General features: G+C 34.9%; 2 protein-coding genes across 2 annotated transcripts in view; both read right to left on the reverse strand.

Annotated features, from left to right (window-relative positions):
- The window catches only part of LOC143462509 (integrator complex subunit 3-like), a 33,531-nt gene extending 22,924 nt beyond the window's left edge, over positions 1-10,607 (reverse strand). Inside the window, exons 1-22 of the mRNA XM_076960704.1 lie at positions 10,452-10,607; positions 10,221-10,307; positions 9,740-9,823; positions 9,274-9,387; positions 9,076-9,160; positions 8,764-8,897; positions 8,599-8,673; positions 8,323-8,430; positions 8,063-8,182; positions 7,674-7,828; positions 6,829-7,069; positions 5,252-5,408; positions 5,017-5,130; positions 4,641-4,742; positions 4,378-4,459; positions 4,046-4,157; positions 3,803-3,915; positions 3,377-3,541; positions 3,024-3,183; positions 1,858-2,002; positions 1,494-1,656; positions 518-700 (exon numbers count right to left, since the gene is read on the reverse strand). Coding sequence (XP_076816819.1) covers positions 518-700; positions 1,494-1,656; positions 1,858-2,002; positions 3,024-3,183; positions 3,377-3,541; positions 3,803-3,915; positions 4,046-4,157; positions 4,378-4,459; positions 4,641-4,742; positions 5,017-5,130; positions 5,252-5,408; positions 6,829-7,069; positions 7,674-7,828; positions 8,063-8,182; positions 8,323-8,430; positions 8,599-8,673; positions 8,764-8,897; positions 9,076-9,160; positions 9,274-9,387; positions 9,740-9,823; positions 10,221-10,307; positions 10,452-10,529 — 2,777 coding nt within the window. The 5' untranslated portion in view covers positions 10,530-10,607. The remainder of the gene's footprint in view (positions 1-517; positions 701-1,493; positions 1,657-1,857; positions 2,003-3,023; positions 3,184-3,376; positions 3,542-3,802; positions 3,916-4,045; positions 4,158-4,377; positions 4,460-4,640; positions 4,743-5,016; positions 5,131-5,251; positions 5,409-6,828; positions 7,070-7,673; positions 7,829-8,062; positions 8,183-8,322; positions 8,431-8,598; positions 8,674-8,763; positions 8,898-9,075; positions 9,161-9,273; positions 9,388-9,739; positions 9,824-10,220; positions 10,308-10,451) is intronic.
- A 1,009-nt stretch (positions 10,608-11,616) lies between these two features.
- Positions 11,617-18,686, reverse strand: LOC143462513 (uncharacterized). Its single transcript, XM_076960712.1, has 14 exons — positions 18,304-18,686; positions 18,022-18,181; positions 17,734-17,888; positions 17,498-17,661; positions 17,197-17,397; positions 16,542-16,670; positions 14,930-15,067; positions 14,708-14,788; positions 14,407-14,514; positions 14,053-14,295; positions 13,786-13,867; positions 13,559-13,635; positions 13,183-13,350; positions 11,617-12,733 (listed from the first exon to the last, which is right to left on the reverse strand). The coding sequence occupies exons 1-14, from the start codon at positions 18,509-18,511 to the stop codon at positions 12,545-12,547; spliced, it is 2,103 nt and encodes a 700-aa protein (XP_076816827.1). The 5' UTR covers positions 18,512-18,686; the 3' UTR covers positions 11,617-12,544.
- Between the last annotated feature and the right edge of the window lie 958 nt (positions 18,687-19,644).

Here is a 19,644-nt window from a genome sequence, read left to right on the forward strand (position 1 = left end):
ATCACACCAGCTGAAACTAGGCCTAAGTGTTCGAATGCATGCAACAAGCTGCAAACAAGTACAACTTATGAAGAGCACAATGCTTGAGCAATGACAGTACGCAGCTTTAGCCATTATGATGTAAGAATACAATAATAAAAAGAAAAAGTTTGAAGTCGTCCAAAAATGACGCTTTGGGCTTAGCAATGTATATACTGTACTAAGAATCTAAGCAAAGCAGTTTGATTTTACTCAGACTTTCTTATAATAGTTATAACAAAAATGACTGAATAAACCGATGGGACGCTGATATTCGATTTTGTTTCGCTAATGATAACTAGTGGCGAAAGCAAACGGCTCAATGCAAACTTTTGTAAAACAGCCACTGCTGAGAAGGCAATGCAAAATTTTAAATCTGTGCTAGCAATATGAAAGCAACTTCAGAGTACTACGTATATACCTAAGCATCATAAATTTATCAGCTTTTTCATATGTTAAAACTCAATGAACTTACAAATAAGCAAAATCAAAGTGGTACCTTTGTCGTAAGCCCTTTCTCGGAGGAGTGTTTCTTGGTTTGGTATTGGCTAATAAAGCCGTCAAGTGATCTGATAATTCTTTCATGTGTTCAATCGCCCAATGACGTAAGAGTGACGTAGCGAATCGGTCGATGTCACTGCATTGCCGCGAAATAACGTGTTTAACCATTTCTTGGGTAGGCCTGGAAGTAATTTTTAAAAAGTTTAACAAATAACAACGGCAGTTCCCACTACAAACCACAGAATTGTATGACTGCACTTAGCCCAAGTCAAAATCTCTAATTTGAAGGTGTAGTAATGTTTTCGAAAAACGTGGGAACTATCACAAAGGGTCAAGTAAAACTTGAAGGTCTACGTATTACATTTGTTTCTCCTGTGCAGTGCTTTTAAGGTGTTTTGAGGGACCGTAACCGTCTGCTTAATTTCCGCAACGGTCCCCTAAAACTTATACTTTTGCAATTACAGAAGAAAATTAGCAATTTATTGCGGTTTCTTGAAATTTCTTAGCGATCGCCAAAACCAAAACTCAAAATTCTAAACGCTAAACGAGCAGCATCATATGCAAGATGCTGCAGTAATTTCATCAAGCTTAAGAAAGTACAAGCAAAGCTGATACTGATCTTGCATCAAAGTGATATTGTCGTATAATAAATGTGTAAATCAATAACGTTGATAATTACTTTTATCGGTATAGGCATACAGCATGTCACGTTATAGGTTACATGGGTACATAGAATAGCCTATAACGTGACATTCCACATTAGACTTGCTATACGGAAATCTATGGTTTGTTTCATTTAAAAAGCAAGCAAGATTTCATTGAATTATAACTAAAATTCTCTTTACACCTCAAAGATGTGGGTCCTTGCCAAATTGCTGTCCCACTTAACCACAAGAGAGAGTCATAAAATACTTCAGTCACAAAACACCCCATCAGAGGTGAAATAACCATATACATAGATGGCTAATTTATACTTGGTGTGTCGAAATGCAAGTAGAAGCATTGAGAGAGCTTCTGCGTGCTGCTTCGAGTCTAGTTTTTGAACAAGTGGCAAAGCGATCTCTGGTGATATGTCATGGACAGCAAGTAGTTGCCAAACACAATATTGCTCAAAGCTCTCCCACTTCAAGCTGTCATCTAGTTAAAAATCATAAGCAATCATAAGGAATTTTTAAAGGTGTTATTGTTGATGTAGTTATTGTTAACATAACCTTACGGATAGTAGTATGGGACATGCACGAAATAAACTGATTGTGGATTTTCCATGCGAAGTAAAGTAAGCCAAATAATATTGATCAGTACAAATATAGAACGAGTTTCTCAAGTTAATTGGCTTACTTAAGATTCTAAGCAAACTTTCTTTTTTCATCATTATCAACTCTCCGCTCATGATCAAACACAGGAGACCTTCTAGCTGTTGAGGGTCCAACACAGCAACAATGATGTTGAGCAACTCGCCATTGCCAATGCAATGCTCAGCAAACTGAGAACATAAATAAAAATCATCATATTCAAAAGTATAAATTATATTGACTTAGAAACTCCTTCGTCGTTAACTTAACATTGACGATTCTGTGGAAGTTATAATAAAAAGAAAACCAATGTGAACAGTAACCACCACGAATACTGAACAGTGCAAATATGTCTCAAATAGGTTGAGTATAAGCAGTAAGTATAAATTGTGAAAAACACTGAATTTGACTTGTATCAGTTTGACAATACTGCACGGATATTGTCGAACTGATCCAAGAACAGGTCGCTAGAAAATACCAAAATGAAATATACCAAAATGGAAGATACCATTAATAGTAAATTATAAGGGAAATAAATGAAATGGTGAGGATTAGCATAAGTGCAGTTGTCTCCAGCAAGTTAATAGCTTATCATCACCATATTCAAGTTTTTCGGCTTTGACACTTTTTCATGTGAATTAACGCAAGCTATTATCGACCGCCATTGTTTTTCCGATGCCACCTCACCAATGATGAAAAATAAAATGAATAATTAATTAGCTTTTCGTATTTTCTGATTTAGCATATTCCGTTTCGGTATTCTCCAAATTATTATTTTGTTTTCTGGAATTTTTAGCGTCTCTTCTAGAACTAGACAGATGAACAATGAAAGCCTTTGTGTAAAGAATTCATCATAATTAATCAGATTAACCACAGCAAGCCACAAAATTTGCTTGGTTCAGTTAAAAAATTATAAAACTACAAAATCTTGGGTACCACATAGACATGGTACTTCTAATGAAATAGTCAGTTTCAACAAGTCGTCCATTACCAAGCGCACCAAGTCATTATAATTCAACAATGCATCAAACTGATATTTTCCACATCATCATTACTGAGTACTTTGCAAATAGATAATACCAAACTTTTCTGTGACGGTGCCCTGCAGTCATTCTGATTGTGGCACAATAGCATAGTTTCAAGCTTGTTTTTCCCAATCTTATGACCTTAGACATTGATCAATTCTAATTCAGAAACTCGAAATTCGTTTACATCTTTATAGACATGCGGCACCAAGAAGACAAGAACGTTAATGTCATCCTCCTGACAGGACTTCATGTCCATCATTAGGCAGTTGTACATATCGCCGAGCTGTGTTGTTTGGGCAAATGATTCATAGACGTGAAGGTTATCTTCTGAGACAGTTTGTTTCCTGTAAGTGATTAGAATAATTGAAATATTTTAATAAGTAATGTATATACAGAAAAAAGTTTTTGGCAAAAAGCAAACGTTAATTATAAGGACATCTTCAATAACAAAATGACATAAAAGTGTTATGCAGCAAAATATTATAAAACATTTAGGATATGAACTTTAGTTAATTTTAATTTGTTGCGCAGTCTTACTTTACAGCCAAATAGAAGAGTAGGTGGTAGCCCAGCTTTGATTGCACGCTGTACATTTCTGAAAGAAGCGAAAGAAGAACACTGAACGAATCCTCATCTTTCTTGTTTTGGCAGAGGTTCCGGAATATAACATACAAAGGTTTTTCGATGCAATTTTCGAGGTATCTATGAAAAGTTAAAAGCAGAAAGTTGATAAATATAAAGCTAAACAGCAGTTAATATTTGACTTTTGTCTTTTTAAGTCTAATGTATTGCCAAGTCACTTGTTCTGATGTAATGCCATAAATCATGTTACAAAAACTTAAGAAATTTTTATGAAATTATTGTAATTAACCGAGTTACCAATTAGTTGCAAGTTCTTATTATCATTATTCATATTATTTATAAAGCGGTTATTGAAGTTTTTATGATCGATGGTTAGCTCACTCATCATTAAGATCAATTGATCCTGGCTTTAAAATTTGTTGCTGGAAATGGCTGGTTAATAACTCAGTAAGGCAAGATGATAACGGTACAGAAACATCTTTGTCAAATTCATCCTGAAAGAAGAAATACCGTAAGCAACACAAAGAAAAATGAATTTTCGGTATGGTAACTTCCACTGTAGTACTAGCAAATAAGAACACTGAAGTAATTCGGTAAATTCAATTTTAAAGCATTGCAATTTACCATTGACAAAACATGATCCACAATGTCTTGCATTCTCTCACATCTTTCATCTAAATCACTGATATCAGTATCTTGCAATTGACTGATTAGATCACGAAGCGTGTCGTCTAACCTACAAAAGTGTGATTAACAAGTTATTTGTGATCAAACAACTGCCGAATTATTTTCTTAGCACGTCCCATGATTACTAATTTATAATTTTTTTCCTTAAGTGTCTTAAATTTTCGAATAAGGCTTTATAGTTAGGAGTTCATAATGAAAAAAAATGAAGAAAATACTTGGTGCCATAACCTGAAAGTTATAAGACAAACAAATTGTTTCGTGTAAAATACCTTTCCAGATCTGCAGATATATCTCTTGGTTCTGCACTAGACGATTCCCTCCATGTGTTTAACTGGGCTTTGGGTTTCTTTGCTATAAAGTGAAAATAAATTACTACATGGTAAATTTGAAACACAAAAATTTCAAAATCTATGGCATTTTTAGCAAAATCGTTGATATGTATTGCATCATTTTTATGGAAAACTTTTTAACCCCACCATCAATGAAAAATATTAGTTGCATATGTAACTTATAATGATTAATTATTATTCACATTGTTCGTCGTCATCATCACTGAACATAGCACTGCTTTCTTGGCTAACATCAGCGTCAGACTGAGATTGCTTTTTGTCACTGTTTTCATTGTCTGAATCATCTGTAAAGTAAATTCACAGTCAGAGGCAACAACTTCTCTTGGGCTTGGAATGTTGAGTAATTAATTTATGGATAGTATTCATTTTAATGACTCAGCTTAATACCGTACTTTTCAAAAATAAGGTACTACAAAATGTATTAAAGCTAAGAAGGTCCAAATTTTTTGTTTGTAAACGCGCAATTAGGAAATATCGTAATGTTTTATTTGCTGCAGGTATTTCAGTACCACTGAGACTTTGATAAATATTGTTAATACAAGATACACATAAGATTACCATCATCAATGATCATTGGTTCCTCCTCCATTATTTCACTTCCTTGTTTCCCTGGCAATGGAGGCTGTTCAAGGGAAGGTTCTGGAGGCAGAGCTGGACTGATAGGAGTTTTACCTTAATCATAAAAAATAAGAATCCAAAAATGTAAAGTAGGATAATCCAATTTTTTTTGCAGATTATGCAAATTCGAGTTTTACTGTTTGCAAAAGAATCAAAGAAATATTTTGATAATTACCATCTGATAGGGCAGGAGCGCAAAACTCCTGTAAGTTTGTCCGGATTAAACCTGTTAATTCTTGATCAAGTTTTGGGTTGTCGAGTATAGGTGAGAGAGATTGCACAACACGTTTTTCAAGAATTGTTCGAAAAGCAAGATGTACTCCTTGTTTAATCTGAAAATGAAAGTACATTATCACTTAAACTAAATATTTTAATATGGTGGTGTATATGTTACAATCTGACTGAGCAAATAAGCTTAAGTATTAGGTAGCAGTAGTACCATTATTATCATAAAGGAATTAAGACTACAAATGCATCCATGGCAATGTCAGAATGAAGTCTTATCAATGTCAAAATGATAAGATATATCATTTTTGTGTTACAAAATTAGTCCATTGTCTGATAATAACTGCTGATAACACCAGCAGTACAGCAAAATATTTTATCTGTGTAGTACTATTTTGGTAATAAATATCTATTATAATAGGTATAATACGAAGCAAGAGTTATTATGACACAGGGTTGAGTATCACAGCAGATACCGCTTAATACAATCAGCCACTTATTACATCCAAATTGCTTGGAACAGAATTTTCCTATAAATTTCCGATTACAAAAACCTCGATTAATACATCCAGCCACCACTTAATATATCCACTTTCGATTCCCCATGCAGACCAATTGTTCTTTACAGTGTATAAATAATTAATGGGTTATTTTGAACGTCAATGCATTAAATGGCATATTGCGATATAAAACTACAGCCAATCCTGGACTGTATCTATTCAAGCTGAGTGCATTATGCTTAGGGCTATGAAAGCAGTAGATGGTCATTTGAGAAAAACATTCCCAGCTAGACAAACCTCGTTGCACAAGTTTTTCTGTGCTGAATAAATACAGTAAATTCTATAAGTGCATTTTTATCTCAGAGGGGTGTTTAGTGGCATTGTTTGTTTACTCAGTTATTACAACCACCGCTTAGTACATCCAAAATCAGCTGGCCCAAGGTGGATGTATTAACCGGTGTCTACTATACTATGTTTGAAGTAATGAATTCAACACATATCAATATTTTGAACATTGGGGAGTGGAAATAACTTTAAGGTTTATCTTTCATGAGCAAAAGTTATTCATAGTTTAAGGACCGGGTAAATCCAATTCAAACCTAAATAATTTCTTGGCAACCAACTAAATTTCCCCAATATTTTCCACAAATTATCAAGCTTGGCAAATATTTCCAAAGTTTCACAATTAATATCAGTACAAACAATATATCATGTGGTTAATCTAATAAATTCATTTCCCAAATAAATTCATGCTCTCAAAAGCTAATTAAACGTAAATTCTTTCAAGAAACAAATCTATCATTGCAGTTTTTATTATATCGCACAAAGTAATAACACAAACAGACGTATGTATTGAAAACACACTCCAGTGTCCTGCTATTACAAATAGACCGAGGATTCATTAGCTTTCGTATATATATATAATTAGGACTGATGTTCAGATAAACCAAACTGTTACTTTTTGGCACATCTCATTTGTTGTTTTATTTCTAATGCCTATGCAAATTACAATATACAAACTATTTACCTGAGCTATTATGGGTGGGTGAAATTCAACCATGGTTCTGCATAAAAAGTCCAGTAAACTGGTTGTGATGGCAGGATGACTTCGTATGCTCTGATACATGACCAATATCCCAGGTTCTATGTCCATGATACTATTTTTTTCACGAGAATAAAACAGCCAGTCCCAAAAAAGTGCAAGATTGCTGTATGATGTCGCGACACGTGACGTGCATGTTGACAGAAGCCAGCCAATTACTGCCCATCTTAAATAGAGAAACAAATTGGTCAATGATACAATGAAGCAAAAGCACAAAAACGTATTCAGGGCCTGCATTTATATAATAGATGGAGACTTTGCTTAAAAGTTGACTGAACATAAAATAAACCCAGAATGCATTTACTGTATGTGTAGCATCAGACTAAAATTATCATCTATGCTCAAGCAAGGAAGGTTTGTTAGTTCAGATGGATGTGCGTACTGTCCTAGTGGAGGCTGATGCCCAATAACATGGTGCGATTTTGGGGCATGTTACCTCAAAACATTTAAAATATACAACATAAAAAATGATATCAAATGAGGTAAATATTATCTTTTGCACAAAACATGCGTAACATCAAGTTCAGTTTTTTTGTACACCCTCTTACAGCAATATACAAGGCTTAATGAATATATCTGGTATGATACAATACACATGGGTGCTGCACACTTACAGTACGCCCAGTTGAATAAAATTATATTGTATCATCTGTGGATAATGATACAGAGCTCAGATAACAGTCTGACCAGAGCTTAAAGTTAGGAGCAAAAAATTGAGGTACCTGCCTTTATTTCAATTTTAATCAATTCATAATAACAATGGATCTCACCTTGGAATAACGTCAGAGGCAAGGATTTCATTGGATGGATGGATGCATCCACAAATAAATCTTATCAGGTCACTACGTAACGTCTGACTGTCTGGGGTAGCAAGATACTGCCGTTGAAACCATTCCTGATAACGCTTATGGTGACCAAAACGAACCTGTATATGATATCAAAAAATCTTAGAAACTTTGCTGTGTTTGTAAAAGTTGTTGTTGTGTTACTAAAATTCAGCTTTAGGATAGTTAAAGTGTTGGTATAAATGGTAATTTGAAGTAGGGATAAATATGAAAATATGGAATGCAAATATGCAATGCATGGCCTAAAGAAGTAACAGTTCAAAAAAAGTTACACTTTGAACACTCTGAATCACAATAGTGGGCTTTCATTTTACCTTGTGAAGCAGAAAACTGACTTTGTTTTCCATATCAGGAGTAATTCGACAAGTCAGAAACTTTCGTGACGTTCTGCTTTGCAGCAACGATAATAATCCAGTAAATGAGGGTGACAGAACCTAGAGTAAAAGTGGAAAACCTAACGCGTAATACGTGCATTTTGAGTACATCTAGACGGATACTTTAGTTTCAATCACAACACAATTGTTACTACTGGTGTAGTATCTTAGCAGATACAACTGTAACAAACTGGACATGCCTGTGGTCTGTGGATGATGTCAGACCATAATTTTTCCATTTCTGGAACCCGAGCAACTGCTGACAGAAGGCGGACCAGGTCACGACCAATGCCACAGCATTCCATCCACTAAAAATAAAATTTGTAAGCATCAATCAGGATTTTATTGAACTGCAGATTTCAAAAAAATAATTGTGTTTCAACTGCCTGGTGCAAAGTTTACAATATGTAGGACTTTTGGCTTTGGAAAAGTAATAAAGCATTTAAAAAAATTAACAATCGATTTCTAACCAATACCTTCTCTCTCATTAATCGAACAAGAAGAGTAACTTCTTTCTGGCGAAGAGAAGCAAAACTTGAATGATAATGATCCTGCAAAGAAAAACGTACAAAATTTACTTAATACTCTTAGTTCATCAACTTCAACTTTTTAGCATCTGTTGTATTTTAATCAACATCTACCTGAAGCAACCTCAAATAAGTATAGACTGTAGTTTGCAAAAGATGAACAGATTTTTCCAACCAAGTTTGATTGGCGATTAAAATGTCCAGAACACCTTCCATGAAGCGAACGTTTCTTGGGGATGTATCACCACCTGCATGAAAAAAATGAGTTGACATAATAAAAAAACATTAATAATATAATACGTAAAACAAACCATCTTTAATCTAACAGCATATAGATCAGTTTCTTTGTAAAAATAACCGTTATAAATGATTGAGTGTGCTGGCAACTCAGAGATCTTGCAAAATAAATAAATTTCTTGCTCATACCTACTATTTGCTTCATTAAAGACATACACAGTCCTTCACTGCCATTTGCTGAAGCTTTTACTAATTCATGAACAATCCAAAGAAGCTACAACAAATGAAAAAAATTAATATCGCACAAAAATTAGTGCCAGGCAATCAAGTTGTGAACGTTTTCACAAATAAATATTCAATGAATATCCCTGTGAGTTAGAAAATTACCTGCATTCTGGTGGCATCAGTCAACTTTCGAAACCTGTCCAATATTATCATATTGATGTGGCAAAGAATACAATTTAAACTATCACGATTCACCATCATGAGGTTTTGAAATGACTGAAAGCAGAAAGATATATCATCGTGATTAACATTCTGTAATTAAATCTATGTACCAGTAATTTTAAATGGTCTAACATTACATAATTTGAAATTTCTACAAGCTACAAATACAAGCATTTTCTGCTATTTCATAAAGACACGCATTAGACACACAGAAGAAATATACACCAAAGGTATGCTTAAGAAACTTAGAAGAGTTCAAGACTTTCAGTTTCAGACACATCACACAGAAAAGTGATTATGACAGTAAAAATATGTTTAAATTTTGGCGTGATACTTGAATGCTGATATAAGTTATACGGTGTCAAAGTATTCTTCATAACAGAAAAACACATTGGACTATATATACCTTTGGGGCTGTTTGCCTGTCAGACAAGATCTTACACAAAAGCCCGATACACACTTCTTCATGCTCATTGTTTCCAAGGGAAACCTAAACATGAAATATAGTTTATATCTACAAATACATGCAGTTTGAGACAGGTACCATGATTGTTAATAATCTTAAAACTAGTTGGTTTTCTTAGACCAGACAGACATAGCATACATCCTTGGAACTACAAATTGAAACACAAATTTTGGAAATTTATTTGCAATAAATATACATAATCATCAGAGTTTAGAGATATACTAAAATTGTCAGAGAAATATACCACACAAAAACGTTAGTTGTTGTATGATTTATTTACTAAAATTTGGACTAAGAATTTAATTAAAAATTTTTAAATAATAACCCTACATGTTGCAAAAACAGTGCATGAAAGACTTACAAAAGTCTCTAAGCTTAAGTATCTTTTGAGCTTTATTCCCCCTCAAAATCATAAACTAACCTTTTTAGTAAGAACATCATTAATTTCTCTTTCAGAAGTGATATTTTCCAGAAGTTCCGTCACTGACCAATAATATCGATCCAATTTCTACAGCACCATTATAAAAAAATGTTATAAAATACAGCAAAATTAAACTATTGGCATTTCCTATGCTGCTCGTTGCCAAAACTAGATACAAAAAATTAACAGATAGATATTTTACACACAAATAAGTTGTATCAGATTACCAACCTCTTCAAATTCATCCTTTACTTCAAGCGGTGAAAGATTGAAAAGTTTTAATCCTGGAGTACTGCTAACATGAGCCATTGTTGGATTAGTACAATATTACCAAAACCCCTATTCTTTAAAAGGAAGCAAATGTTGATGCTGCAATGTTGTTTCAAATCCATGCTTTCATGAACGACATTGTGATAAATGTTATCACATAGGCTATCCATGTATTATCATAGTATTTCATTTGAATACAAATGCCAAATATTCACAAAAAAATGAATTACAGGTATGAAGTAAGCTAACCCAAGCGCTGGATTAACTTTTTAAATTAATCTTTACAATTTTAGTAGGCCTATTAATTTTTGGATTTAGTTTGTGAACAATACAAGTGACATAAATACAAAATGGAACACCACCCAATGCGAATAAATCTACTCAGTTTTGTTCATGAAGTAAAAAAAACATAACTTCCATTGTTTTTTCAAATGCTAGTATTGTTCTGTACATCAAATTCGAAGTCAGACTCTTCCTTAATGGTGCGTAAAGGTTCTGTGCATGCCTGAATTGCACATTTGATTATATACCAGTACAACCTTCAGAAAAAAACACCACAAACTTGGTTTAATGTTGACAGTGATGCTACAGTAACAACACCATTATTACAGTCATTCTTTTTGAAAAGCTGGTGAAAAAAATGTTCTTCATGAAATGTTGGGCCTCGTAAGAACAGATGCATCTGCGAAAGCTAACTCATTGTTTACAAGAACTATAACCTAAACTTTTACTTGTGACTATGCAAGCAAACGGGCGATGAGAAAACTTGAGTTAGGACTTCACAAAGTTTACTTTCCTCTAAGTCTGCAATCCTTCTTTTTTGACGTGAAAACAAACTAAACTAAAGTCAAACTTGAGCTTTCATATAATTTGGAAGTCTTCTTTTAGTTTCACATCCTTTGGCCCATACAAAGAGCAAGCAACTTTGGTTTTGCAAAATTCACAAAATGAAAAACCTTTCCTTGTGACACTGCGCCACGTTGCATGAAACTTACCATATCAAAATCTCAAGGGGCAAAGTGTGAAGCTAAGTATACAGCACGATTTTAAATACTGTTTGGTCAAATTTCGACATAATGTGGCCGTCTACATTGTACAAGATGTGAGGTATCTGTGACTCCAAGTGTGTTCATCTCATCGAGCACTTTATTTGAAGAACGGTCAAACGGATAGAAAACTTTATTGAACACAGGTAAAACCACTCAAGTGAAAACGTAAGCATAACAATATAATTAATCATACTGAACACAGGTTGAAAACACAAGAGTTTCTAAAGAAAGGTTTAATCAACAAAAGAATGGAAACCAAAAACTAAAAACCTTAAAGTAAGGTGTTTAACTGGCATAACTCTTGCCGATACATTACTTTCCCTCCCCATAAATAAGGCTTAGAACTAAAATAAAACAAGCTGAAATAGAAAAAAATGTTGTCATTTTTGCAACAATTTGGTGTAATAAAGTAATTTCAACTCTTCCCAAATTATAATCAAAAATAAACATTGAAGTTGAATCCGGTAGAATGAAGGTGGTGCATGGTGAAGAAAGATAATTAATCATATCATACTGAATGTAGAATGAAAACGCAAGACTTTATAAAGGTTATCAACAAGAAAATGTAATTCACACGACTATACACAAATAAACTATTAACTTGCCGCCACAGAACTACAAGCTGTTAATGTGTGGTGTTAAATATTGAAAGCATAGTAGTAATCCAAAACGATAACATTATAGGTTTCTCTCTAATTAAAGCGATACTCAATCAAATGGTAAGCTAGACATTTATATGTAAAGAGTACACTTGAATATGTATGGATTTGTACAGGATAAATGTGCCACCATACTTTTCGGCAATCGCGATAAAGTGTTTGCACTGCAGCTTAACTTTTGTATCATTTAGTAAAATTCACATACTTTGTTGCTGTTTAGCTAAAGCCAAGTCAAATGCAATATCAGGTTAAATTTGAGCAAGAACAAAAGGTCACCAAATTATGACGGTTGTTTACCTAAACTGTAGTTTAAGTGTGATATTACATTATCAGTAATCTAAACAAGCTATTTCATGATTGCCTTTGTGTGAACATTGACGTTCTCACTGTCATTCTCAAAAGTGGACTCTAACTTTCTGCCAGAAAATGACCTCGTGTGAGTCCAAGCGTAGTGGGAAACATCCACGCGGCCATCATTGCTGACACATATGCTGCTGTTGTTGTTGTTTGACTTGTTTATGTTTTTATTGTCGGCCTAATATTAAAAAATTAATAATAAAGTTAATAGTTACTTAAGTTAAATAAGTTGTATTGTAAATTGAAGACAAACCATACTGCATTTATAAAATTAGAATAAGCCGTAAAGTTATATTTTTCTCATCAAACCGTAAGAAAATTGCAAAATCTTAACTTGCAACTAAACTAAAAGTTTAAATAATAGCCTAGTAACCACAAACAAACATTAAATCATAGGCTGCAACTATTTCACCGGAAAAAATCGTGTGTTCAAAGCTCTTTTTTACAGTTTCTTGTTAACCTAACTGAACTATAATAACTTAAGCCTAACCTAAATCTATCTTCTAAACTAATTAAACCATAAGTAACTAAACTAAAGTTTTTGCATACCAATTCTCCTAACTGCCTATCTTAAACTATGGGCTGCGTGACCTATTTTCGGTGAAATAATCACTCTCTAAATCTTACAACCATCTGTCCAGCCCATCTGGTCAATTCAGCCACTTCAACACCGCTCTGTTGGGGATTTCCCTGTAGTGGTCCGTTTGTATCAGGCGCAGATGTCTGTGGCGCATCAGTGGTGTAGGGTGTAGAGGTGCTGAGTGAAGTGATACTACTTGTTGGAATACCATCGGCCTAAACAATAATTCATTGGTAAATTTCAACTAAAACTAAAAGCAAGAGCTTAACAGTATTAAATGTCTAATAATAAAACCATGTGTATTTCTGCTACAAGTACAGTAGTAGGCCTACTAGTATCGTGATGGCCGATATGATAGGCCCATACACTATAAAGTTATAAGTTATTTAACACATAGTAATTGACAATCGAGTTTATACTTACAGGAGTATCCAGAAACTCACGAGATTCACCAGGAGTCTTTTTACCAAAGATACGGACCATTGGGAAACCATCACCGTCTATAGCAACAACAAAAGGTTAACATGGATATGATCCAAATTTTGAAAAATATTTCTTAACTTTAAATGTGAATTGTTATATAACAACACTAAATATAACGCATGAATCATTTAAGTAAAATTTAAGCTTTTGTTTGCAAGCTGACTTACAGTCGGGTTTGTGATTATCACCAACACAGCAGGCAAGGTTTGTACGTCGATTTTTGATCTTGAGTTTGGTCTTGCCACGCCACTGTTAATTTATAAAGGAAAGTTTTCACTAAAAACGATAATAAATAAACGATTGCCAATGATAAACAAACCAAATAATAAAACAAAATTCAGTTATCGTCCATTTATCAATTAGTCTAAATTTCAAAAGGCGAAAACGGTTGACATCAAAGTTTCACCAAGATGCGGATGACCATAGCCCATCACCTGAATCATTCCCAAGGTTCCAGCATGGATTGCGTTGATGACAAAGGCAGATATCGCGGTTGCACTTCTGTTTTTGGTACCAGCAGCAACAAAACCTAGACAAGCGGTGACAGCTATAAAGACAGCCGTTGAGATTGCAAGAGCACCCACGATGGATAGGAGTGTCGCGAGAAGAGGAACGTTTATCATTGACCCTGCAAACGGGAGACAATCTTCTGTGTTGCATGAGGTCGTACGGTTTTCCTGAAATACAAACAATAGCTGAATATCTTCGTGCTGTAAGCTGAATATCTTCGTGCGATGCTTGATTTCAAATCATTAACAATTCTGAAAAATATACATAAAAGAGCTTACCGTTTTTGAGCAGCCAGTTGTAATACAGATACGTTGTTCGGTCCAAGTTCCACCATCGCATGGCTCGCTGCATTCTGTGATATTGCTCCAAGGTCCGTATTCACAAGCCTAAAAAAAAACTTAATATCATCTAAAAAATTAATCAAAAAATTGTTTTTATTAGGCTAATACAATTGGCGAAGGTAGAAAGACATCGCTTTCCAATGCAATACTGCCAAAGAGCTCAGAACATCGTTTGTAAAGTATTGTGGACAACTGTAGAAAATTTTTTATGAGATTATATTATAAATTTAGTACTAACTTCAGTGTTGCACTCGCGTTGTTCCGTCAACGTATCTGGACCCGAGCAAGATCCTGGGATTATACAATTCCTTTCCCAAGTCTGAACGGTTAAAAGTGGTTACAAGTTTAATATTATAAACAACAATACCTTAGTATTTTTTATATATTTCTAATTAAAAAAACAAAATATTCCATAATAAACTTCACAAAAATAAATAAAGGCAACATGTTATACTTATACCTGATATCCGCCATCACAAGTGGCATTACAAGCGTCAATAGCAGTCCAATTACTATAACCCAAACATTCAAAAGTGTTGCATGGAACAGAGTCAGTCTGTGTGCTGTTCCCGCCAGATCCATCACAATCTGTTGCGGTCTAAAGCATAAAGTATGAGTAAAAATGAATCCTGAACCAGTGAGTATAATTTTATTGCTGAAACAAAAAAAAACATGCTTAGCCAGAAAACGGCATCATCAGTTTCTGTTAAAAACAAGAAAAACGCATATCGGCGATGAATACCAAAAACTTGTAAAGCGTAAAACTAAAGTACAAATATATACCAAAACATTTAGCGCAAAAATTAAAGACATAATCTATCTATGGAGTCTCCATAACATAGTGTATGATAGGCAAGGCAAATCACACTTGCCACAATTTTAAGTTTTTGTTTCAAGTCTACAGTTGGCCATGATGTTGGTGTGTTTATAACGTTAAAGAAATGTAAAAGCTTGCTGTAAAGCCTTTTGACTAGGTTTCCGTTGATATTCTGGTACAGAATGCATATATATGTCGGCTACCGTACGGCATCTCAGTCTTTCTGTTTCAATCCGCTGTGAGTTCAGTGCTGGCTGCTAGACATACAAGCTTGTTCTGAATTTGCCAGGCATGGAGATTTTGCCGGTAGTATTCACTGTCTTAATAGCAATATTCGTTCACTGATATGCTTCTAGCTATGATTGGTTGTAATATGTACTCTAGGAAGACTGTAATTCTGGATGTGGTGATGTAACCTGTTGACTGTATTAACTTCATTTATCTTATCATTTTGTTCACTTTAGCAAGGGAGGTCTTGTGGGTTGAATAGCAGATATGCGTACGCGAAAGTGGTGATATGGAAACCTTTCGCTGTATGCGATGGTAAAATTGTTGCGCTCCATGTCAATATAGTGAGAAACCACAAACTGTTGTCAACAATTTTCAATCGATGAAGTTATTATAGGTGGATTTCACATTGTTTTGTATGACGGTCATCATGTTTTTTTCGATGTCAATAACATTCAGCTTTTCTTAAAATCTAGTTCTGTTTCCAAGATGTTTAGGTAGTGAGAGTGCTTTACCACAATTGCTCTGCCATTTTGTGTGCTTCAGAATTGACATTTACATTGTTATTCACCAATAGTATGAGCTTTATCATTGGAGTAGAAGGGGAGATAGTTCGGATGGCGAAATAAGCGGCATTAACTTTAAAACCAAAATTGCGCGTTTTGGAACAAAACGTTCAGAGAACGATGTGGTTTCATCATCAAAATGTTTTCTTTATGGTCTGTATGTTTTGGGCATTCTTGGTATATTTGAAATCGCCACGTAAAATTAATCTTCGTCTTTCTTTCGGAAAACCTTTGCCTATTTTATTTTTCTTACTTGAGACTGGCCATTAATCTACTCATTGCTAGCAACATTTCCTTCACTTTATGGCGTTGATATCTATTAAAAACTTTTCACCAGTTACAGTATATTACAATTCAGCAAACTAAAAAAGACATTTCCCTTGAAACAACTTGTTGCATGCTTTATGGTGGCTTAGTTTTACAAGAAAGGTTGGAAAATACGACAAATATCATCTACTTACTGCGCCGTTGTTTACGCAATCTCTTGTGCGAGAGATCATGCCACCATCACATGGCTCAGAACAATTGCCAACTTCAGTCCAATCCGTCCAGTAAGAACAGTTTTGTGTGTTGCACGTGACTATCACTGACTACAGTGCAAAAAAAACAGAGTTTTTAAACTTTCTCAAGGATATAATAACCACTTAACAGCCATGATTAAATTACTATATATATTACAGACCATCAAAGTACGGGTACCAAATTTCGTTTTGTCTGGCACAAACAATTTGCCTAAATGGTAAACGGAGCTTTCTTGAATTAATTTTTTTTGTTAAGAGCTTTAGTGCAAAAAATAGTGATGAAATGTAAACTACGTTGGTAAATCTACTCTATGTATTTCTGATTTAACGTTGAATGCTTTTAAACGCTCTTGTCAAAATTGTCATCTCAAGATTGCAGCGTCTACCGTTTACGTTTAGGCAGACGCATTGTTTGTGCCGAAGATATCAAAATAACGCATCTGCACTTCTGCGATCTATTATTCCCCTTATACAGTAGCCCACTCCATCTTTATAAAGACATAACTATAACTTTAAAGATAATTTAACTTAGGTTACACATAAAATTATAGACATTAAAGATACCGTTTAAAAATTTTGCCGGTTTTAGTCTCACCATTTCACCAGTAGCAGATGCACCAGGGCATAGAGACGAGGTGCTGCCTTCATAAGAGCAATTACGGGTTCGAGTGAGGTTACCTCCGCCACATGTCACTGAGCAAGTGCTGTTAACGTATGCCCCGTAAGCAGGACAGGCTTGCGTCATGCACAGCTGGCTGTCATTGTAGGAGAGCTGACCACCTGGGCAGCCTATTCCCTACAAATAACGAATAAAATAGATCAAATATAAGCTATATAAAAAGTAACATCAAATTTAAGGAAGAACAAACGGTAATTCCAGATACAAACCAACATACATTTGGGCTGGGACCCGAAGCTTCGAGGCAATATCTGGTACGGGTTTGGCTTCCTCCCTCACAAGATTGAGAACAAGTTGTGAAATCTGACCATTCACCCAAGACTGGACACACTTCCATATTACAAACTTGAGTGCCGGTTTCAATATTAGAACCTCCGGCGCCTGATAAAAATATTTGCAGAACGTTGACAAATGATATGCTTGTAACGTTCGTTGAAACTTACAACCACTTACCCTCGCAGTTTGTACTGGCCGATCCGTCAGGGTTTTGGCAAAATCTTTGCCTTGTGTATGTGCCGCCATTACAGTTTCTGTTGCACTCAGATGTTTGTTTCCATTCACTCCAGGTGCCAGAACACGAGGCTAAGCACTGATAATGTCGTATGTACCTGCAGGATAAGAATATCATTTACCGAAAAGCGCAGCGAAGCAAGTTATATTAACATCTTTTAAGATGTGCTTATTATAAATTATTCAAACTATTTTGTTTCGATTTTTGCATCTGAAGATTGTACAGCTTACATGCACGACGTAACATCCCCACATGTAAACGAAACTGTTTGAAATCCCATATCACAATCGCCCACACAACCTGAAACCGTTTGACCTCCGAAGGATGCGCATGTTACAAAACAGTTTTTGTATTCTTCCATGAAACTGTTTGATGTGCAAATCACGTTAACTGAAATAAAAGTATTTTAGAAATTTATCAAAAAATAACGTTTTAAAAAGTAGATTCCAACTTTGTTTAAAACAAACGAGGAGTCAGGTACTGACTGATTGAGAGCAAAAAAATGATTTTACTTGAGTCACAAGTTCTTGATCTTGTTCTGTTGGCTGCAGAATCGCTAGGAACAAACGCACCCCACTCAGACCAGATCTCCACAGCAGCAGCAGCAGCTGAAATCGCAGCGGCAAACACCAGGGCAATAAGTAGTAAACGGCTCATAACAAATTTGCGTATAACAAGGATAGCAGGCGAACATATATCTTTCTCCACTGATTTCTGCATATAATTTCAACGATTAAATTATAGTTTGTCAATGCCAGGATAGACTGCTCCTGCAACGCCCAATCTTGGAGTGCATAGTAATAGCCTGACCACAATAAGTTAGATGCTGTTTCCAGTCTCAACTGCCACGCCCGGCCGGTTTTGCTGTTAACTCGACAGCAAAATTTTGTTCCTGCGTCTCAGATAATTTCAATAAACCTGCTCCGTATCCTGAGGAAATAAAATTTGATCGCGTAGCGTCACGTGAACGGTACCGTTTGCTAATGATGTCAAACACAGAGAATCGTGTCCTTGTGTATTCAATAAATACGCGATAAAATATTGAAATCGAGCATACAGCCTTGTTTTACATGCAAGGAAAGATGAAGTTTGTTGCCGTTTAATCATGTTCCTTTTTAAAATTAAAAAACTGTTTCGTCAAACACCACAGTGTATTGACGCACATTTCTATACTATATTACATATTAGTTCGAATACTTTGTCAGATGGCTTTACAGTATCAACGATGATGTTTGTCTACAAGAGTCCTTCAGTTTTGTTTTACAGCCGATATCTGGGTGTAACAAGACGAAAATAAAAACTACATCAAACTATAAACAACTTTAAACCACATTTTGTTAAATTCCGAAGGCAATTAATTCTTTATATTTCTGAAATAATTTGTCTTGATAATAAAGCGTGGAAAGCGTGAAAAAGTCGTGGAAAACGCTGGTTTTTGCCCAGTCACAAATTATTCGAACATTATCGCATTTTGACATTTGCTCAATTTAGTTCACAAATAGCATAATGGCCCTAATGCAAAACAAGTTCGGCATTTGTGCAAAATATCACAATATTAGTAGAGGAAATTACGAAACGTCCTTAATTGGGCTTGAAACGTGAGCGTAATACGTAGAAACAGTAAAATGAAACATAAACATACTACAACACGAACACAATACATCGACCACATAATTCTCTGTCTTATACAGTATATACATTTAGGTGAAGTATGTAGGTAAAATCAAAATTAAACGTCTTTTGTGATACGCATTTCATTCATCGGTTTGTGGATAGCGCTTTATGAATTATTCCGCTTGCATATGCGCATACTTTACTTAACAAGCGCATGTGTAAAAGCCCATTTTAGAATT

The sequence above is a fragment of the Clavelina lepadiformis genome, chromosome 6 (genome assembly GCF_947623445.1).
Source record: "Clavelina lepadiformis chromosome 6, kaClaLepa1.1, whole genome shotgun sequence".
Taxonomy (NCBI): Eukaryota; Metazoa; Chordata; class Ascidiacea; order Aplousobranchia; family Clavelinidae; genus Clavelina; species Clavelina lepadiformis.